At 47.4% G+C, this 21,532-nt stretch overlaps 1 protein-coding gene across 2 annotated transcripts in view; it reads left to right on the plus strand.

The window, feature by feature from the left end:
• Window positions 1–4,456: 4,456 nt before the first annotated feature.
• SIDT1 (SID1 transmembrane family member 1) overlaps window positions 4,457–21,532 on the plus strand; it is a 44,537-nt gene continuing 27,461 nt past the window's right edge. Inside the window, exons 1-3 of one of the 2 annotated variants that reach the window (XM_083819961.1) lie at window positions 4,812–4,876; window positions 19,477–19,606; window positions 21,183–21,304. In XM_083819961.1, coding sequence (XP_083676087.1) covers window positions 19,487–19,606; window positions 21,183–21,304 — 242 coding nt within the window. In that variant the 5' untranslated portion in view covers window positions 4,812–4,876; window positions 19,477–19,486. Of the gene's footprint in view, window positions 4,877–19,476; window positions 19,607–21,182; window positions 21,305–21,532 lie in introns of both variants that reach the window. The other variant, XM_083819960.1, reaches the window with a different exon arrangement.

Consider the following 21,532-nt stretch of genomic DNA (forward strand, 5'->3'; position numbering starts at 1 on the left):
GGGGGGAGGCGGTGGCGGTTGGCCCCGCCTCGCGCCCCTCGCGGCTCCCTCAGGGCCCGCCCGGTACGTACCGCCCAGGTCCAGCACTGCTGGAGCTGTGATGGGGTATCTCTGCCCCCTGAGGTGGCTGCTCGTCCCCTTAATTAACTTCATTAGTACCCCTCTTCGGTGCTCCTGCCGTCCCAAGCCAGCCCTCCGTGTCCCCGTGAGGAAGGCTTGGCAGTTTCCCCATGCGAAAACGCATTCCAAATGCTGTTAAGGGGAACTAACAGCAGGATGTCACACAAGCTCTTAAATCAAGATAAAAGGTGACCCTTGGTTGTTTTAACAAACCGACCTCCTAAAGACTTGCCCCACAAGTGCACCGCAGATCCTCCTCTTCCCTGGGTCACATATGTAGAGATGTAAACTACTTCGAAGGGTTAGAGTCGACACTTTCTAATAATACAATGTGAGCTTAATGTTTTGTCTGTTGGAGGTGAAAAGTGAAGATGTAGGTTTATCAGCTTCTCATTCAAAAATCATGCCTTGAAGAGAAAAATTCCCTTTCACCCAGATTTCCTGATGCTTAGGAAATGATGATTTATTTTCCTGATGTCTGTGAAGTGATGATGTTTAGAAATGATGATTTCCTGATGGTTCTTATCAATCTAACTCTGGCTTAACCAACATCAGTGCAAAGATGCAGATGGTAGTGGTCAATGTGCTGAGGGAAGGAATTGCTTTGCATATGATACCTAAAGAAAAAGAAGATGGAAATTATGAAGGGAGAAAAAAAAGTGACAGGAAAACACTAGCAGCAACTGCCTTTGCTGAAGAGCTGAAAAATGTGCCTGAGTCATTTTTTTTTATGCTGTAGGTTGCACCTCAACTTCCATTTACATATATACCATATGCAACCTGAAGCCGAACATCAGACTTCAGCCTATAGTAAAAAGAAAAAAACAAACACCCTGATCTTAGGGATATGTGTAAGGCAATGTACTGGATTCATTTCTCTCTGTTTATTTGAAAATCTGGAACCCAAAAGCATAAATTAAGGACACATCTGGAATTCTGTCCTAGAATAGCTTAAAACTGTCTTGAAGAACGAGGTCTATTGGAAAGAGAAGAAAGCAATCATGGCACAATTAGATCAATATATCATCTACTTTGAAATCTCATAAACCTCTCTGCTACTATTAATTACAATCAAATATAAATGTTAAGTACGTCATATAAGCTAATATACTACAAACCAGAGACACTTATTCAGCCAGCTCTAGTCTCAAACACTTCAGCCACATATCAGAAAATGGGGAGCAGGTTACTGTGCTTCTATCAGTTATCTTAAAGCCTGTCTACCCTTCAGTTCTTGTGCTTCACACTACATTTACAGCAGCATCTGAAAATGATCCATTATCTCTGCAGAAGCCAGCTGAACATCTACAGCATCTGTTTACTCACAGTGGAGCTTATGTAACGCAGAGACTGCATATCCAAATGGCAGACATTTAAAACCCTCATTTTCCAAAATAAGTTTCCAAACAATTTGGTTGGTTATGTTTATACTCTTTTTCTTTTATATTCCAAATTAGTATGATTCAGGGAATTCCTTTGTAATTGAGATCTTTCTCCTGTCCTGGATATTTTTGCAGTGCTGGTTACCAGGAGAAATATCACTTCCTTAGAGTGTTTTTTCCAGCAGCAATGTGACTTTCTACTTCTGTTCTATGGAAAAAAAAAAAAAGGCACTCTTGTGAGCCCCTGCTTCAGTATCATCCCTCCTTTCCCCCAAGATGCTCACAACCCTGGGCTTTGCTCATCCTGGGAACAAGGGCTGTGTCAGGAGATGTGAGCCCCAACACATCCAGAGGAAAGGGCGCTGAGAACATCCCCCCTCCTGCAGGTCTGGCACCCCGGGCTCGGCGCCGGCACAGAGATAGCACAGCCAAGGGCTGCCCCCCTTCGCTCCAGTGACCTTGGAGGGCACGCTGCAGGGAGGCCTCGGTGAGGGCTGGCCTCCTCCGTCCCACGGGAGCCGCTTTTAAGCTGGGGCTCTGGAGCTGGGCCCTGCCTGCACTACAGCTGCAGTTGTGTGACAGTCATGACTGACTTCCTGGCCTGACTTGGGTGTTTGCCTGACAATTTGCTCGGGGTTTGCCTGACAATCCGGACTCTCTGTTGACCCCAGCTGCCATCTCCAGGCATGCCCTGTTGGTCTTGCTTGGGTACGGTGGGATGGGGCCCTGGCTGGTGAAGCCCCTGCCCTGCTGGCCATGTTATCACGCTTGGCTCCCTGTGCCTTAGGGAGCAGCCAGCCTTTGCCATCCCCTGATGCCAGAGTGCTGTGGCACGCATGAGAACACTTCCTCTGATCCAGACCCATGATCTCTCTGGATCAGCATCTTTTCTCTTACAGTGTCCCTGTTCTTTCTTCCAAAATACATGCTGCCATCCAAGAACAAGATTTAGGTGGATGTGAAAAGGGAAAACAGGCTACTCATCTTTACCAACGGGGCTGAGTGAGGAGTTATAAATCAGCCAACCTCCATTTGTTATCTGGAAAGATAATGAAACAAGCTGTTCAGCAGTCAGGGTGCAAACAACTAAAAAACAATACAGTGATGAGAAACAGGCAGTGCACATTTGTCCAGAAAAAATCACGTCAAAGTAACCTAATTTATTTCTTTGCAGAGATAACTGACTTAGGAAGTGCTGAAAGAAACAGATGAAACATTCAGACTTCAGCAGGACTTTTGACATTACATTGAACACCATCCTCATAAAGGCAAGTAGGGTTCAGATTGGAATTAAGATGAAAGGAGTGTGTGATTGAACAGCAATTCCCAAAATGTAGCTGTGGCTATTTTCTGGACAATAGGAAGGTATATTCAAATAAGAGATCTGATCTGTCTGCTAAGATTGATTATTTTAATTAGTAACTTGTGTGATGGAACTGACCTTTGACTTCAAACTTCTCTAAATAATACCAAGTTGGGCAGTACCGCAAGCACTTTGGAGGCAAGGATTTGAACAAAAGTACAACGCTGCTGAATCATAGAAAGAGCCTCAAAACAGTAAGGTGAAATTCAATAAAGACAAGCACAAAGTATGGTATTTTGGAAAGAAAACTTGAACTCTAAAATTCAAAATGAAGAAAAAATGTGTAGTCTTTTGTAGAATACCAAAATATACATCTAGTCAGGGCGGCCACAGAGGGGTATGTGGGGCTGAAGGAGGCAGTGGGTGAGCAAGGAGCTGTGTGGTTTAGGCTTCTACAGAATGCTGAGGGGAAGCCACAAGTCTCCCAGTGCCACCACTGCTCGAAGTCCCCCAGAACAGGTCATCCTGTGTCCCAGTAAGAGGCAAGACAGAGTTGCAAGAGCTCAGAAGTGACATTGCTCAGGTCTTCTGGTCTGCACTGCATGAAACTCCAGGCTGGAAGGCACTCCTGGTGTTGGAGTGCCCATCTTCCAGGAGACCTCTTGTGGGGGGTTGCCCTTAGTGCCCCTTCTTAGGGCTCTGACAGAAGACAGAGTGACTTGCATGTGGTCTGCTTCACTAACACAGGTCACTGACAATTGTCTTGTTTGTTTGCTGTTGGCAGAGATCGCACGAAGGCCCAAGGATTAAAATGGCAGCATAATGTTAGCTCAGTCGTTTTGCTGAGCCTTACAACTTTTCCTCCAAACAAAAGCAACTCCAGGGAAATCTCTCAGCCTTGAAAACAAACCCCACAGCTTGGAAAGCTGCTTTGGCCAGAGATAACACAGTTGGAGGACACAGGCTGGCTTTATAAAATCGTGGCTTCTATGAGTTTGCCTTCAGTCTGAAAAGCCTTTCAGGTTGCTTCAGTAATGCTCTACCTTCTCTGAGTTAAAAATGCATCCCTCTGCCATGGGATCTGACACATTTCCCAGGCATGTTTTCAACAAAAGAGCATAGGAGGGGAAAGCAGTGAGAGACAGACCTCTGACCCTTTCGCAGCCCAACAGTATCGCTCTCATCTTGCTGAAAAGGTTCAGAGTATCACTGACTTTTGTAGCAGTTTCACGAACACCTCAAATAGCATAAGAAGCACCGAGCCACACTTGAACTGACGGAACGACACCGCCTTTCACACCTTTGGGCTGAACTAAAAACTGACGGCATTTATCCCCCACTTCTGAGCAGCCAAAACCAGGTGTTTGGGATGGCCCCTGTGTGAGATGTGTCACAGGCACGAACCCGTGCTCCAGCAAGCCAACAGACCGTGGGGCGAGGACACCCGTGACTCGGTGGGCCGGAGGCGTCGAAGCCCTGCAGACGCCACAGCCGTGCCCCCGTCCCCACACGCCTGATGACGCCTGCGCGCCCCTAACCCCCTAACCCCCATCCCGAAGGGGAATAGCTCCCTGACAACCGGCTGCGAAGGCCGGCTCAGAATTTGGGGCCGGGCACACGGAGGAGACCCTCCTCCCGGGGCCAGCCGCCGGCCTCCCCTCCCTCCTCTCCCTCCTTTCCCTTCCACTCCCCTGTCCCCTCCCCGCGGAGGGTCCTTCCCCAGGAAAGTTGCTCGGGGGGGGGGGCCCGGGCTTCGCTGCCTGCCCGCCTCCCCCCACCCCCGTGCGGCCGAGGGATTTATTGAAATCGCAAACCCAGCTCCCGGGCGCCCGCCCCGCCGGGGAGAGGCAGCCGGGCGGCCGGCAGCGGCGGGGCCATGGCCGGGGGGGCGCCCCCAGCCCCCGGGGCCCTGCTCTGCGCCCTGCTCTGGGCAGCGGCGGCGGCCCCGGCCCCGGGGGGCGGCCCCGGGGGCAGCCCCGCTCCGGGAGCCTTCGGCCGCCTCTACCGGGGCGCCGTGAACATCAGCGCCGAGCGGCTCTACGCCTTCGCCTACCGCAGCCAGCCCGGGCAGGTAGGAGCCGCGGGGGGGGAAGGCGCCAGGATCCCCCCCGAGAGGGGCACCGGGCACTGGGGGGCTCCCGCTGCCGTGCGGGACCCGGCCGGGCTCTGCGCCCCCCCCCACCCGCAGCCCCCGGCAAGCACCTGCGGCGAGGCAGGTTGAAGTCTGGGGGGGGGGGGGGGGGGGATCGGGAACCGCACTTAATGAGCCTTTTATAAATACCATTCTGAGGCTCGGGAGCTTCTCTAGGATCGCGGGGCTGTCCCCCGGGAGCCCGGCAGGTGAGCCGCGGGGCGAGGGGACTGCGGGGCAGCGCTGCTAAAGGCACGGCTGGGCGCGATGGGGGAGGAAGCACGGCGTTTATGCAGGCTTAGCTACTGCGGATACACCCCCCCCCTTTTTTTTTTTTATTTATATTTTTTAATTTCGTGTTTAGATCAAGTAGCTAAGTGGTACCTTGGAAACTCTGCCCCCGTTGTTTGGATCGGGCATTAATTACTGGGTAAAACGCTTCGGTTTTCCAAAAGATGGTGAACCATACAAATGGACCTACCCTCCTGTCCTCAGCTGCACAGAACAAGAGAAAATGGAAAACGTCTATCCTTCCACACTGCATTTCTATTTATTTTTTTATACTAAGGGAGTTGATAAGAGCGTGATTTTTCAAAAGGTGGTGGTGGGGGGAACTTTTTGGTAAGGCTTTGGTTTACCCTGCAAAATCCAGACCTTTAAAGACTTGTCTTCCTTCTGTTCTGTGTGTTACAGTGTAGTAAAATGCACCTGGTATTTATGGGGCATGAATTTTGTTTCAGGGCTGATGCAAGTGAGCCAGCCCAGGTTTATTTAACTATTGGGTGTCACCACAGAGCACAAAAGGCCAAATTCATTCTTTGGACATGAGCCTTGCTGTAAAAGCTCAGGGTAATGTAAGTTGGGCTTCCTGTGGTGTTACGGGTACTGGGTACTGTAACCAAGGCTGCTAGCAGAATAAATAGTGTCTGGGGCTTGCTGGCAGAGACAATGTGCAATGACTGTTGCCACATTTAAGCCGAAACCCTAGGGTGCTAATCTCTACATCCCCATATGCTGGACTCTGAAATCTCTGCAGTGATGTCGAGCTGGTTGAGAGCATATCTAGGAAAGGAAACTTCAGGTTTGAGGCTTGATAATTTTTGAATGCAGAACTCTCCAAACACTGCCATCAACACACTTAAACAGTGCCATACAGATGGCTCCGGCTAGGAAAACTAATTTGAAAGAGAGAACCACTTAAATGTGAACTGTGCTAGGATACTTTTTGGTAAGGGGTGCCCAGAAGAGATCCTGAGGAGCCCTACAGACAGCAGTCCTGAGCTAAGCCAAGCCTGCAGGAAGGTGCTGGCTAACCAGGATAACTGGCTGCACGTGTGTGGCTGTGGCCCTGAACTGATGAGGCACAAACCTGACTGGGTCTCCTCTTGCCAGCCTGGTCAGAGCTAGAGGTAGGTCTGTCCCAGTGGTCCTGCATCTCCCTGGTGGTGGTGATTGCTCAAGTTTGGAAGCTGGGTGGTGGGAACCTTGACTTTAATCAGGGACTATGCTCTTGTGGGCAAGCTGCTTGCCAAAGAGTGGTGAAGACGCTTAGGGGCATGCTATTAACTCAGTAGTTGTTGGATCTTCTGAAGGAACATAAGTCCTGCAAAAACTCGGTGTACTAATCCTTCCTTTTCACTGCAGTCTTTAGACTCCAACTTTTAGCGAGTGGAGGATCAGCCAGTGTTAGTCAACTGCTGGCCACGTGCAAGCTCTGCTCTTCCTGATCCCTTCAGTCTCCTCCTGTCTCTGCTGATGGCAGGTCAGCCAAAAGCCTCTTATACCTTGAGGCAGATACCACATGGAACATTAACCTTAGTTACAGGAGATTTAATTGAATAAAAAGAGCATTTTTCCACTAGGAAGGGCTGCAGTGGGTGAGTTTAATTGCTTTCCCTCTGAAGCACAGCCAGGTCTGGAGTGATCTGGCTCTGAAACAAGGATTTGTTTTGCTGATGCTGTGGGTTCAGCTGTTCCCCCCAGTGCTCTCACTCATGAGGGCAGGCCTTCAAGGCAGGGGACAACTTGGAGCCAAAGACAAGGCATGAGGGCTGGCCTGTGATCCATCGGCTCTTTGCAAATGCTCTGTTTGCTCACGTGCTGTGGCTGCCAGGACACATCTGAAAATGCAGCTGGATAGAGCAGTGCTTGAATGAGGGATGAGGGAAAGGAGGAAAAAAGGCCATTGCTCCTGTTTGGTGCTTCAGAGACCCATCTCTTTCTGAAAATCTGTGCTTCCTTGATCTCAAAGGATGATCCTCATCCATGTAGTCCTCCTTATTCTCTGGGATACAGGTATGCACGCCATAGGGAAGGGGAAAACATTCCTTATCGGATTCTTTTGCCTTGTATACAACTACTTGTGAGCAAAGTGCAACTCAGGGTTCTGGAGCAGAGTTGCTTTGAGCCAGGCAAGTCGCTTCACTTCTTTGCATCTCCTTTTCTGTGCGTATGAAATGACAAGAAGGGTTTTTACGTGCTGACTTGGTCACCTGGATGAAACTTACGTATGTATACATTGCTAGTCTGTGGGGGTGAACCTCCTAGGTGCTGTGCAGAAATACTTCACCTTGTGTCTGGAGTTAGGAGAGCTTTCAGGCTTTCCTGTACTTGGCAGCTAGGGTTTAGGCCTTAATTCCTGAGGTGGAGCTGTAAAAATAGGGCTGTGCCGAAGGAGGAGGAGCACAGCTACCTCTGCTGTGAGGAGCTTCTAGCGCTGGCCTGCACGTGTGTCCCTCCTTGATCCCTCCATGGTTGGAACTCCTTCCTCAGTCTTCCATGGTGGAAAGTCTTCATTTATTGTGGGGTCTTTTATTGCTCTTCTGGTTCTTTTTCTTCTCCTAGCTGCACTCTGAAAATTTCCTCTCTGCACAGTTGTTTCATGTTTAACCATGAGTGTAAAAAAATATTAAAAATAATAAAACCAGCTGTTGTTCCTGCTGATATGCACTCTAACAACAAACACAGACATGCTATAGTAATGAACAATTAGTTGGGCAAGCAGGTTTATCTTTTTTTTGGGTTGTTTAAACTGGAGACAAACAAGATGGGGGGAGATGAGGGAAGGGGAATGAACGTGGCACACTCCTGAGTGTCTCAAATTCCAAATACTCAACATATCCCTACTTGGGAGGGAGGGAAGAGTATGTTAAGTTGGAGCTGCCTGTGCAGTGTGTCTGTCTGGGAAGCTAACAAGAGCCGCTGAGTATTTCTGCTGAATGTGCCATTGGCTAGAGAAGGATTTATGTGACAAGCGAGAGAACCTGCTTAGTTCCACAACTGCAATAATACAAGGGCTTCCAAAAAGATGAGGGAGGCTGGGGCAAAGTACTGAAGAAATTCAAAGTGAGCTTCTTCTCTCCTCCATTGTAAGCTCTGGCAGTCACTAATGGTTAACTTGCTGGAAACACAAATGGCACTCATATTGTACTTGTGGGTTATTTCTCTACCAGGTTCAAAGTGAAGCTGGGGAGTATCTTGAGGAACAAGACTGTTGGAGACAATACAATTTCTTCCTAATCAGAGAATCAGCTGAGTGCATGTTTTGGAGGATACCTGGATACTTAGAAAAACAAGTATCTCTCAGGAGAACAAGTTTCCAGCTTTCCTTTTCTAGGCAAAACTGCAGCAATCTAGATGCAGCACGTGGACATTCATGCATTTTGGTGACGATGAGCCCAAAAGCTGAGCAGTAGGCTGCACCTATTCTAGGGGAATGAGTGGGTGATATTTTCTTCCTCCTCCTCCCTTGCCAGGAGTAAGAACAGAGTCCCGCTCTCGGTTCCCATATGGCCCAGCCTCACGGTAAGCCGTCATTGGCTGTGGCTTCTCTGCTTAGCAATCGTGTCATATGAGGATGTGCAGCCCTGGAGTGACTGTTTCTTATGTGGAGCCTGCTTTAGAGGTAAAACCTTACCTGCAGTGAACAAGGGAGGGAGGCTGTGTGCTGCCATGAGACTTGCTAACATCACGGCCCTTCCTTCTTTCATGACTTAGGTGGGGAAGAAATTGGCCAACCCAAGGGAAGAGGGGAAGCAATGCTAGTGAGAAGGACAGAAGTCTTTCAGCTTGATGCCTTAAGTTGTGTGGCCCTCAGGTAGAGACCAGGTGCCTTTTCCAACCCAAAGAGTGCGATGCTCTTGCGTTCCCCTGCCTCTGGGTGAAAGAGTCTTCTGTAGCCTGGTGTGGATGGCAGTTGCACTTGCTTTGCTCTGGTCGAGGAGCCAGAACTGAAATTCACCATGCATTCCTCTAAGATTGTGTGAGGAGTCATTTCTTCAAACCAAAGCCATCTGTTGTAGCTACAGGGAAACTGAGCTGTGCCACGCAGGGCAACGTGGTTTAATAACTGCCGGCAATCAGATCCGTGTTTGCTGTCCTCTGCTGTTTCACGTGCATGTCGGTGCCACTCCAGCAGCAGCCGCCGTGTCTGTTGCAACAAATCTATGAGCCGCTTTTTCACCTCTAGCTCCCGGGCTGTTCTTAGGCTGCGTGTGTAGGGCTCTGCGGGCTGGAACCAAACTACCTCAGAGTATTCCCGTGCTCTCCCGCGTGTCTTCTCTGTAATGTTGGTCTTGGCTGCAGCCCAGGTTTCAGCCCACAGCTATACTGTGCATGCAGTAAAACTTTAGTTTCCTGTTTGGAGATGGTCAAACCTGAGCCGTAGGGAGACAGAACAGGTTAGGCTCTGTCTTTCCTCAATGCTGGGTGGAAGCTCACCAGTTTAGCCACAGAGATATGGGTAAAAATCAAATCAATAGGCAAGACTGTGGGCTTTTAAGTAAGAAGGAGATCTCTTAAGGTCAGCAGTGCTCTTGCTATTGCAGGATATCCAGGGCCTGAACACTGTTGCATTTTGGTTGCTGAAGCTAGCCTGTTCGCCACAGGATGCTGGAAGAGCCTCCGCTCACCATTTCTGGAGCCTAATGTTAAATTAGATGTCTTATGAGCCAGAAATGTAGGCACGGTGTCAAAGCCAGTAAAATCAAAGAAAGTTACAACGTGTGGTGTCTGAAGCCTAGCAAGGTTCGACAGGGTTCCTTTGGAACACTTTTTGCACGCATAATTTAGCTTGGTGTAAGAAACTGAGCAACCCCCTGCTCGCTGGCAAAAATGGGGTAACTTAAGTGAAAGAAAGGTGGGGACCCAGCTCCACTTCAAGCTGGAGATTGGATCTTGAGCCCAGCTGAGATCCCCTCTCACTTGCAGTATTTTTTTGGCTTTCTGAGATGTTTGTGCTTTGTGATTTATTTATTTATTTTTCTACTTAGAGGGGTGAAGGAGACTATCCATTTGTAGGCTTTATGAAAAAAGCCTGCATATGGATAGCCCCCCCCAGTGTTTCGATTTCAAAAAGAAAGGGCATATGAATAAGGGCAACTTCATCAAAACGCCTCTGCTGGGCTTGAACCCTTTCCAAGAGCAGTGTAGCGATTTATAATACAAACATTTACATTGTAAGTGGAGGCTGAAATGTCCTTAAATAACTTGTGCAGAAGTTGTTGGGTAGGAAGGTATGTCTTTTCCTACCCAGACCTCGCCTGCTATTTTAGGGGATATTCAGGGAATGAAAGTGCAGCCTGTAAAAGCTGTATTGCAAGGGTGTGCCATCTGCCCAGCTTGAGAATACAGTTTAGTGTGCTTGCATAAGCAAACGTTGTTTCCTGCTGCGTGTACTTATAGAAACACAGAGGACTTCAGAAACAGCCCTCCTTGCTCTATCTGTGCTGATGTTTTTCTTTGGACATAGAAATAAACTAGTTCAGGGTGGTTTAAAACAAACATACAACGGTTAAATGAGAAGAAAACATGTAGGAGATATAATTCATTCCACACCAGCGTGACGGAGGTGAAGAACTTGGAATCCAAGAAAGAACCAGATGTTTGTGTTGTAATGGTCATCCCAGAGTTACTGCTGTGAGTTTGGGGTGGGGGAGAATTTAGGAAGGTTAAAAACTCCTTTGGTTTCAGGGGTTGTCCTAGCTCAGAGTTCCAGCTGGTAGGGGTTAGGATGATGCTGTTTGTTAGGGAACAGTTCATTCCTTAACAAGCTGTTCAAAAAGGGATTTACTTATTTATTTACTTATTTAATGCCACCCTGAATTCTCAGGGTGGTCAGAAACAGGTACGTACTTCACACAGCATGGCAACTCCGAGTTTTTCTTTCCGTCTGGCCTAGAGTCTCCCTACTGACATTGGTTTCAGGATATAATTTTTTAAAAAAGGAAAAAAAATATTAGTATGGTTTGTATTTGTCTTTCTTCCATTTATGCTGCACAGATACTGCTACAAGCGAGTGAACTCATGGGAACGTCTGTGGCAGGCCATAAGTCCACGCTGAGTGTATTTGCACAAAGTGGAACTTATAAATGAAAATATTCATCCTGGAACAATGTGACTGAGGCTGTGCTTGAAATATTCAGAATCTCTCACTTGGTTTATGCTGCTTTGGGTGTTTAATACTTCTGGCAGAGATGCTGTAAGAAAACTGTGGACCAAGGTTACTTGGCAGATTGCTTTAAACAGCAGTTAAGACTTACTGGCATTCGGGCACAGCGTCAGACGGAAAGGGAATGCTCTTTGAGCTCCACGCTGTTTTTTGCCATCAGACAGGAGTAATGCTCATATCTCATAAGAGGGCAGGAAAGAGGTTCCGTAACTCCAGTCACTCACCCGTAATTAGTTTCCTTCAGGGTCTCTGCCTCCCCCTGTCGTGCTGGCCATGGGAAGAGTTGGGCACTAATGGGCACGTGCTGCTTCCCTGCCTCAGCTGCTCTCGCCCACCTGGCTGAATCCAACTTGACTTAGTTTCAGGGTTTATATAAAAATGAAGCGCTTCTTTCCTGCGCACCAGCAGACTGCAGCAGTCAGAGGCTTTTGTAGATGCATCCTGCACTGAGACCTTCCTTTGTAAGCACCAGGCTGCGTGTTTGCTTGCCGGATGTGTTCCTGCCCACTGGTTTGGCTCAGTGCCTGGTCAGGTCCACAACCAGGGCTGTTGCAACGTGGACTGATAATCCCCAAAGGCCCTGCAAGGAAAGACTTGTGTACGGGTGCCGTGGGGAATGTGGCAAAGCCCCGGTGTGACTCAAAGGTTTTGCCTAGCGTGAGATGGTGAGAAGGGTTTCGACGTCCTCAAAACACTTTACTTGCAGCAGAAGCAGTTGCTGCAACCTCCTGCTTGCCCATAAATTCACATCCATGCAGTCTTAAGCTGCTGTGTAATCTCTGTGGGAAATGTAGACTTAATAATCAATCCAAGGACTCTTTCGTGTCAACAAGAGCCCAGTTTATTTTGCTTAATGTTTGCAGCCATATTGGTCCTGTTCAGCTGTGTGAGTTTGGGACCAGCTCCTTCTGCCTGTTCCCATCTAAAGAATGGAATTCAGTTGCATTTTTTTAATTTTTCCTTTTATTTTTTCTCCCCCTATCTCCAGGGTGATAGAACTGAAGTGCAAATATTTGTCTTTCCTGGTCTAACACATTTTAATGTAGTGCTGGAAGCTCCCTCTCTTTTCAGCTAACTGCTCTGTCCACCTTGGAACACAGGAAAAAAAGTTCATGTTCAGTCATCTGAGAAACAAAACTGTCACTAACTTGGCTGGTGAATAGAGATGTGCGTGGCAGAGGCTTGGCAATGAGAAGGAGTATGTGGAAGGGAGAGGTTTTCTGTGGCGCTGGAGGTTCCTGGTCCAAAGTGGAGCCCCTCAGCAGTGGTGGTGTTGCAGCAGAGGCGGTGAGCTGGCTGACCACCTTGCTGCCCAGGCAAAGCTTCCTCCTCGTCTCATCAGTGCTGAGTGAGTGGGGGTGGATGCAGAGGAGGCTCTGAACTAGATCCTTCTGTTCTAGCGTGGGGGATTGTTATTATGAGAAACAAAAATTGCGCTTTCTAGCTGGATTTCCCCCTTATTTCTGCATGCAGCATAGCTAGGATCTTATTTCTGTGTTGGGAGAGAGGGGTGTGTGTGGTGGGATTAGCTGAGGCAGAGAGGAGTTCTTGGGTCAGAATTGCTTGTTCTTAAAATGAAATGATCTTTGGAGAGGTATGGAGGAAGAATGATGTTTGAACTAGATAAAACACTTTGTTTTCCCCTCCCCTCCTGCCTTTTTTTTTTTTTTCTAAAATGTTTTGCTGGAGATTGTACCCTTGAGGCAAATGCCGAACGCTGAATTTCAAAGGGAGAGATGCGACTGCTCGCGCTGGCTCAGTGGTCAAATTTTGAAATCTGTTGCATACAAATGTGTTTATTGTCTATATCCAGACAATAGGATCTAGAAGCAAAATATAGATTAAATGTTTGAGGTGGGTTAATTGTCCCAACACGACACAAACATCTGTTCGTAGGTACTACACTGTTATTCCCGTCCCTTGTGATGCTTTTGCTAGACAGATCACCTGCCAAGCAAAATGTCTTCCTCTGCTAATTAGGGTTCTTTACACTCTGTAACAAAAAGTCAGTGGCTGACAGCAAATGAGAGAAGCTCTGCTTGCAGTTCAATATTAATCCTTTCTCTCCTTTCCCAAGCTTCCCTGTAATTGCACCTAAATTCTGCTGAGCTCCTGAACACCTGTTGCATGGAGTAGATACAAAGTGCTGAACCGAGGGAAGGTGGAGAGAAGTCATGTATAGTGGTTACACCACTGAACGGCTTGGGTTGGAAGGGGCCTCAAAGATCACCTGGTTCCAACCCCCCTGCCATGGGCAGGGATGCCACCCACTAGATCAGGTTGCCCAGGGCCTCATCCAACCTGGTCTTGAACACCTCCAGGGATGGGGCATCCACAACTTCTCTGGGAAGCCTGTGCCAGTGCCTTACCACCCTCTGCGTGAAGAATTTCCTCCTAACCTATAGTCTAAATCTCCCCTCTTTTAGTTTAAAACTGTTCTCCCTCGTCTTGTCATTATCTGACTGAGCAAAATGTTCCTGTCTATCTTTTTTATAAGTGCCCTTTAAATCTTGAAAAGCCGCAATGAGGTCATCCTGGAGCCTTTCCTTCTTTGGGCTGGACAGCCGCAGCTCTCTCAGCCTTTCTATGTAGGAGAGGTGCTCCAGCCCTCTGAGCATCTTCATGGCCTTCCTCTGGACCTGCTCTAACAGATCTACATCTTTCTTGGGCTGGGGGCCCCAGACCAGGACACAGTACTCCAAGTAGAATCTCACAAGGGCAGAACAAAGAGGGACAATCACATCCCTCAACCTGCTGGCCAATCTCCTGTTGATGCAGCCCAGGATGCAGTCGGCCTTCTGGGCTCCAAGTGTGCACTGCTGGCTCATGTGGAGCTTTTTATCCACCAGAACCCCGAAGTCCTTCTCTGCAGGGCTACTCTCAATGAGTTCTTCTCCCAGTTTGTCCTCATGTCCGGGATTGCCCCAACCCAGGTGCAGCACCTTGCACCTGGACTTGTCGAACCATATTAGGTTCTCAGGCTTGTCCAGGTCCCTTTGCATGGCATCCCTTCTTTCTGTTGTATCAACTGCACCACTCAGCTTGGTGTCATCTGCAAATTTCCTGAGGGTGCGCTCGATCCCACTGTCTATGTCATTGATAAAGATATTAAACAGGACAGACCCCTGAGGGACACCACTGGTCACCAGCCTCCACCTGGACACAGAGCCATTGACCACCATTCTCTAGGCACAGCCTTCAGGCCAATTCGTTATCCACTGAATGGTCCACCCTTCAGATCCATTTCTCTCCAATTTGGAGACCAGGATGTCATCTGGGACCGTGTCAAAGGCCTTGCAGAAGTCCAGGTAGATGACATTGGCTGTTCTTCCTTTGTCAACTGATGCAGTCACTCCATCTCAGAAGGCTACCAGACCGACCAGGCACAATTTGCCCTTGGTGAAGCCGTGCTGGCTGTCTCGGATCACCTCCTTGTCCTGCATGTGCCTTGCCGTTGCTTCCAGGAGGATCTGTTCCACGATCTTTCCAGGCATAGAGGTGAGGCTCACTGGTCTGTAGTTCCCCAGGTCCTCCTTTCTATCCTTTTTAAAACCAGGAGTGATGTTTCCCTTTTTCCAGCCACCAGGGACCTCACCTGACTGCCAGGACTTTTCAAATATGATGGAGAGAGGCTTGGTAATTCCATCAGCCAGTTCCCTCAGGACCCTGGGATGCCTCTCATCAGGCTCCGTGGACTTGTACATGTTTAGTTTCATCAGGTGGTCTTGAACTCGCTCTTTGTTTACAGTGGGAGGGACTTTGCTCCCCCAGCCCTCATCTACAGGGTCAGGGACTTGAGAGACGTGGGCAGCCTGACTGGCAGTGAAGGCTGAGGCAAAGAACTTGTTGAGTACCTCAGCCTTCTCCACATCTGTTGTTACCAGAACATGTTACATAGCATATACCACTTTTCGTGTGGGTAATAAATGAGAATGAATGCTTAGATTTTAAAGAATATTTAGACTTGAGAATCTTGCCTCCCTCTTCCTAGTAATCCCATTTCTTACTAGTACAGTGCTAGCAATAATACAGGATCATAGAAATAGGAGCAAAACTGGTTGAATGTTATAGGTGTTGTATGCTCAGCCTAATTTTGTCAAGAGAGGGAAACTGAATGACGGATCTGACTGCTGGATCGCTACAGAGGGACTTTCTTTCCCCTCGCAGGCTTCTCCCTTTCCAAGCGTTAATCACCAAAGCTCTCGTTTCCCTTCCCTTGCCCTGCTCTGGGAGAGCGAGCAGGCAGCACACCATGGGGGTAATTAAACCTTTCCTGTATCAGGATGCGGGCTGCAGGATTTACCTGCTGATACTGGCCTAGATGCAGAGCAGAAAGTGCATCCTAGGCCTTGGTGTTTGCTCTGTGACAGCTGTTGCTCTTCATAACCCCGGGGGAAACACTGCAGCCCTCCTCTAGCAAAAGGTACAGAAGGCACAGGTAACCCGGGCGCTTGTCCTCTAGGGCTCAGCTTGCCAAGCTTTGGTCGTAAGGATCAGTGAGTAGGCCAGATGGAGGTGTCATCTGGGGGAGGTCAGCTCCATTAATTTTGTCAAAACCTTTGGATCTGTAATTGTAAATGTAAACAAATTTGCTTCGAGGTCTGTTTGCAAAGGCTGAGACTTTGAGGACTGCCAGCAGTTGACAAAACAGGCTGGGGTAGGGACTCGAGGTGAGATAGCAGCAGAGCATCAAAGAGGGGGAGAGAGCGATGCTTAAGTGCTGCCCAGAAGAAAGCTGCACATCTGTCATCTGGGCAGTAAAAGCGTTGTTGAGCAACTGCTGGAAAGGGACGTGACTTGGGGTGGCAAGGTGAATGCACCCCTAAATACTTGAAACTGAGGGAGCTTCTTGGCTGTTTAGTACTGAAACATGAGGCTGAGTGAGCTGCAGGCTTTATAGGCTGGTCTCTCTTCACCTGGTGCTTCTGAGAGTTGTGCAGTAGAAACTGTACAGGGAGCAGGTCTCAGGCTTTGAATATCTCAGTTGTTTATCCCCTGCTAAGCTCCAAGCTCATTGCTTGTGGCCCTCTGCCTCTCTTCGCACACTTTAGTCTCTGCATCTGTAAAATGGAGATGGTGACTGCTGTGGGCACATAGCATGTCGTTGCAACACTAGAGGCTTTTCAGAAGTTGTACATTAACTGTACAGTAGAAGACAGAACTTGCAAAAGTCTTCAGTTCTCTGAGCAGGCCCCCCAGGCATCTGGAATGGCAGTTGCCAAAACAGCAGGACTGCCTGAAAACAGATGATCAGTCCTTAACAGAATGAATTAATCTTGGCATTGCTGGTTGTTAGTTAAGTAAACATCTTGGATTCAGCCTTGGATTCATAGGGAGGTCTTTTTTTTCCTTCTACTTTCTCTCCCCCACACCCCCTTTTTTTTGTTTGTTTCCTTGGTGGAAACTTGTCTGATCTTCAGACTAATGGGGCATTTAACCTGGAAGAGCCTTGAAATTTGAAAAAAGACATGCTTAGTGCACTCGCCTGTAGGTGAAGGAGAGAGTAAAGAGTATTAGTGTTGGCAGCAAAGAGGAGGCGATGTGTAACCCTGTGCAAGTAAGGGCAGTAACCCTTGCCCAGGGATATTACAGCCACCCTAGGCAAGGAGAATCAGGGGCTTGAAATGCAATGTGGACCCAGCTTGAAAAATTTGTCAGCTGCGTTATTGTACCTGCAGCCATTGTCTTAATTAGCTTTCCTTTCACAGAAAAATAAAATGCTAAATCTGGCCAGATTCAGCAGGGGACGTTGAGGCCAAGAGGAGGGTGTCAGGGTAAAAATGTGAGTGGAGTGCTAATAAGTCGCTGTATGAGCAGTTTTACTGTTGGGCTTGTCCAGGCAGCTGTTACAGAGGTGACTCCATCTTGTAAAATACTGCAAGGGTTATGCTCTGCAGAGTTGCCTTGGGCAGTTACAAACACCTGGAGTACTGCGTCCAGATCTGGTCTCCACAGTGCAATAAAAGTGTGGACTTACTGGAGTGAGCCTACTGAGGGGCCACAAAGATAATGAAGGGTCTGGAGTGCATTTCATATGGGTCATTTCATATGAGGAAAGGATATTGCCTCTGGTCCTAGACTAAGGCCCGTTGTCTGTTGATAGCCCTGCAACAGTGAGGGGTGGTTGAGCTGGAGCAGCCTGAAGGGAAGCCATCGGCCCAGCTGGTTCACCACGTAAGATGTGGTAATATTGCAGAAGGCGAGGATGAGAAGCGTATGTCCTGTTAGGCACTGCGAGTTACTGTCTCCTGCAAGGGCAGGAATTGTTATTTCAAATAGCATTCTTGATAGAGGTTCCCAAGGGGAACAGGCTGTGACACCTGCCTCTACTCTTTGGGTTCATGCCCTGCCTTGTCCAACAGTGAGCTACACTGCGGGGTACTTGCTGCTCCCAGGTTCTGGGATCTTCAGTAAGATCTAGCCCCTGACACCATGCACTCCTGACTCCCTAAGCAGGTAAAAAAACCCATCCTTCTCTTTGGGTATGAGCTGTGGGGTAGGCCGTGGTCACTCTTGTCTGCCCATGCGATACTTGGGTCATTTGTGAAGCAGAGCAGGTTCCCCACATCTGATGTGGAGCTCCACAGGCAAGTGTCTGGTGAAGTTCACTTTTGGGAAGGGATGTGACGGCATACCTCGATACATTGCAAACTGCACTGGGGAAGAAATGCCTTCTGTTTTGGATAGGACTCAGAGAGCCCTGCTTTGCTTGGTTTCTTAACATTTTATGAAAGCCGTTCTTTGCATCTTATGTAGAAATGTTCAGGGATGTGTCTTAGCATGGTATTCCCATCTCTTATTAATATTTAGGAATTCAGCAAATTGGCCAAACAGACATTTAAGATCCCACAAAATGTCTAGTGAAGGTCTCGGATTATGAAATTCTGGTATTAAAAATAGTTCTTTGGTCTTGTGTTGGCAGTGTTGTGCTTGTCTGCTTATGAAGCTGTATTTGATTACGTGGCCATGGCTCCTCAGATAATACATGACAGAATGCAGGTAGCATGTGTTCTTACCTGTGTAAGCCAAATGTCATGAGACGTTAATAAAGCTGAAAAATATCCTGCACCACTGGAGATAAGTGACTTGCTGTAACTACACTGTAATGTAACAGTGGGAAGAGCTGGCATTTCCAAGGAGTTTAAGCCTAAATCGTAGAACTATCCCAAATGTATCCTAGTGGATACCAAAAGCTGTACCTTTTAATGACAGAAAGAGAGAGCTCCATTCTGTGTTTTGTGACACCTCAGAGCAGTTTTTTCTTTTGGCTGACTTTTCTAAACAGCTTCTAAACTTCTGTTGATGTACTTTTTATTTTCTTTTTCTTAGAATCAATATTGAAAACGTTTGGTTTGCTGAAAGAGAAGATCTCAGGTGGGAAGAAGAGGTGTTTTCATCTGTGTATGGCTTTCACTTCTGTGTCCAAAGCCTAGGCAAACTGTGAAAGTAGTAGCTTTTTCTTTTTTTAATACAACTCAGCATTAGCATATACTTAAAACAGCTATTCCAGTTCTTAAATTAAGAATTTCGAAGTACAGATGCAGATTTTAAAGTCTTCCAGTTAATACCAATGAATCGTACACACCTCAAGTAAACCCAATTACCTGTGACATAAGCATAACTATGCCTTCTGCACTGATTTTTATGAACCCAGAAAGTACAATTTCCTAATGTCTAGCTTGCATTTGTGAACAGTTGAGGATGCATAACCCAGCAGTACTATTTGCAGAGTGTCTGGTGTGTGCTCCTATTGTGCTGTGCTAATGTGCTGAGCTCTGGAGAGTTCACAGGGGGTGATGTCTAACTAGAGGCGGTGTAAATCACCTGCATAGGGGGGCTTGCTTGAACCACTTCATGGGCAAAAAGCTTCTTGACATGTAGCTAGAATGTGATCTCTCTGAACTAACAGTTGGCTTCCCTGTGGATGAAGAATGGCTGCATGTGTTCACTATATTTTCTTGTTCAGTTCCACTGTCCCTTCATTTGGGTCTGGGTTCTTCATCATGGCAACTACAGCTACACAAAGTTCACTTACAGCAAACACCTACGAACAGAGCAGCAGCTCATTCAGCCCACTCCCTTCATTTCCCAGTTATACCAACATGTGCTGGCTTGGCTCCCATCTGAGCAGGGCACCTACAGAGAGCAAGGAAGCTGTAGAGAAATCTTCCAGTGCTGTCCATTGGCAATGGCCTGCTGTGTTGGCCCTTCAGGTGTTACCTGTGAGTATTGCTTTGTGGTGTTTTTTTCTTAACTTGGTTTTAGCACCCTTGTGTGAAATTCTCTCTACTTGGAAATGAAATTGCGTATGCAGTTCTCCTGGTCAGAAGAAAAAGCTGGAAGGCATGCCAAAAGAGTATTGCAAAGATTTAGAAACCAGAAGGCGATGGAAAGAGTTCCTGGTTTGTACTTCAGTCTCAAGGGATTTTTAATGAAATGATTTGTGATTGTTGTTGTTGTTGAAGACTTTATTTTTTAGGAATTGGTAGTTGTCAGTGCTGCATTACTGTGATGATGGCAGGAAAATTGATAATGATTATGGCTTTCAAGAGGGAAGTGTTTTGCTACAGTAAATAAAACTCCCATGTGATCCTAGAATGACTAAACAAGAATAAACGTGAAATTTTATTCTTTTAGACTTGTGATCGCATTTGCAAAACCCTTCTGCTAAACCTTATTTCTGGTATCCTCAGTGTAAGCATAGCTGCCTTGCTGGTGTCTGGCCAGCTCTGTATGTTTTCTCAGAAGGTGTCACCCCCTTTTACCTTCTCTATGCATGGAGGATAGAAAGTTGAGATAGGTATGTTGAGACTTCCACTTGAAAAGTTCAAAAGGATTCTCTCTAGGCAAGATGTGGTGGCTTTATTTCTTATCTACCTGGTATGTTTTCATTGATTTAAAGGCCTCCAATCAAGATGTACTCTGTCTTCTGACTAAAACAAGGCATGAGCTTGCACAACTCGTGAGCAATTCATGCAGCACTGGAGAGGGAGGTGAACAAGGTGTTGCTTTGAAATGGAAATGGGGCCATGGCCACACCAACTGCTTGCCTGCTTTTCAAAGCAAATAGAAAAGTGAGGGCTGCCTTCTTCACAGCTGTCCTACCTCTGCCACTGTGTGGTGGCTAGACAATATAAGGCAAGACTTCAGGTGCTGGTACAGTGGGCTATGCTGGGAGCCTTGCTCATAAATCAAAGCATCCTTCCTTGTCCCGTTGAGGGCAGTCAGAAGTGTATTTCTGTTTTATTAGCTGGTGTAAATATGGGTTATGGTCATCTGAGTGTCTGTAACAAAAGAGATAGATGCTGACTGCTAACCTGCTTTTTCATCCCTGACTTTTAATGCCTTCTTCAGTAATTTTTGTGACTTCCCCAGCAGAGTTGAATGAGTTGGGGACATAAGAGTTCAGGCAAAGAAATCCTAGTTTGTACCCTTGGGTGATTTTTTTGTTATAAAATTAAGGGGGAGTTACTCAGGTTGCTCCTAGTTGGGTAAGCAGAAACTACTAAACTTTCTTCCTCTTATCTACTGCATTTGTTCACTGTGTCTTGTCTAACAGTCAACTCTGGGTTGGAAACAGGGCTGTGATTCTGGATCAGAGCAGCAGGAATGAGGTGCTTCTTAAATGACCTCTGGATCTGAGCAACTGGTTCAGTGACAAACTGATTCATCTGTGGATATTGCCAACATCTATGTCAGTCTAAGGACAGGGATGTGTTCCTCTCACCTGGGTTTGGAGTTGTCTTGTTTGTTGCATTCTGCTAACACCTACCTGTTCTCTCCTTTCTCTTTACACAGGTAGATGCAGTGCGCGTTTATGTGAACAGCAGCTCCGAGAACCTCCAATATCCTGTCCTGTTTGTAGTTCGCCAGCAGAAGGGAGTATTGTCATGGCAGGTCCCACTAATTTTTCGAGGCCTGTAAGTACTGAAGTCTCTTTTTTGTAACACGTTGGTCTACCAGTTATATCCAGCAACAGCCTTCCTCTGGTGCTAGCTCTGTCCACTAGTGTGGACAGCTTGGTTACAAAGCATACTTGGTCACTCTCAGCTGAACATAGGATGACTGTGATCTGGGAGGTAACCTCATATTTGGCAGCCTGCTTGGTTTCTCAGCTATGTACACACAATACCAGGGGACATGTCTGC

The sequence above is a fragment of the Anser anser genome (genome assembly GCF_964211835.1).
Source record: "Anser anser genome assembly, chromosome: 1".
Lineage (NCBI taxonomy): Eukaryota > Metazoa > Chordata > Aves > Anseriformes > Anatidae > Anser > Anser anser.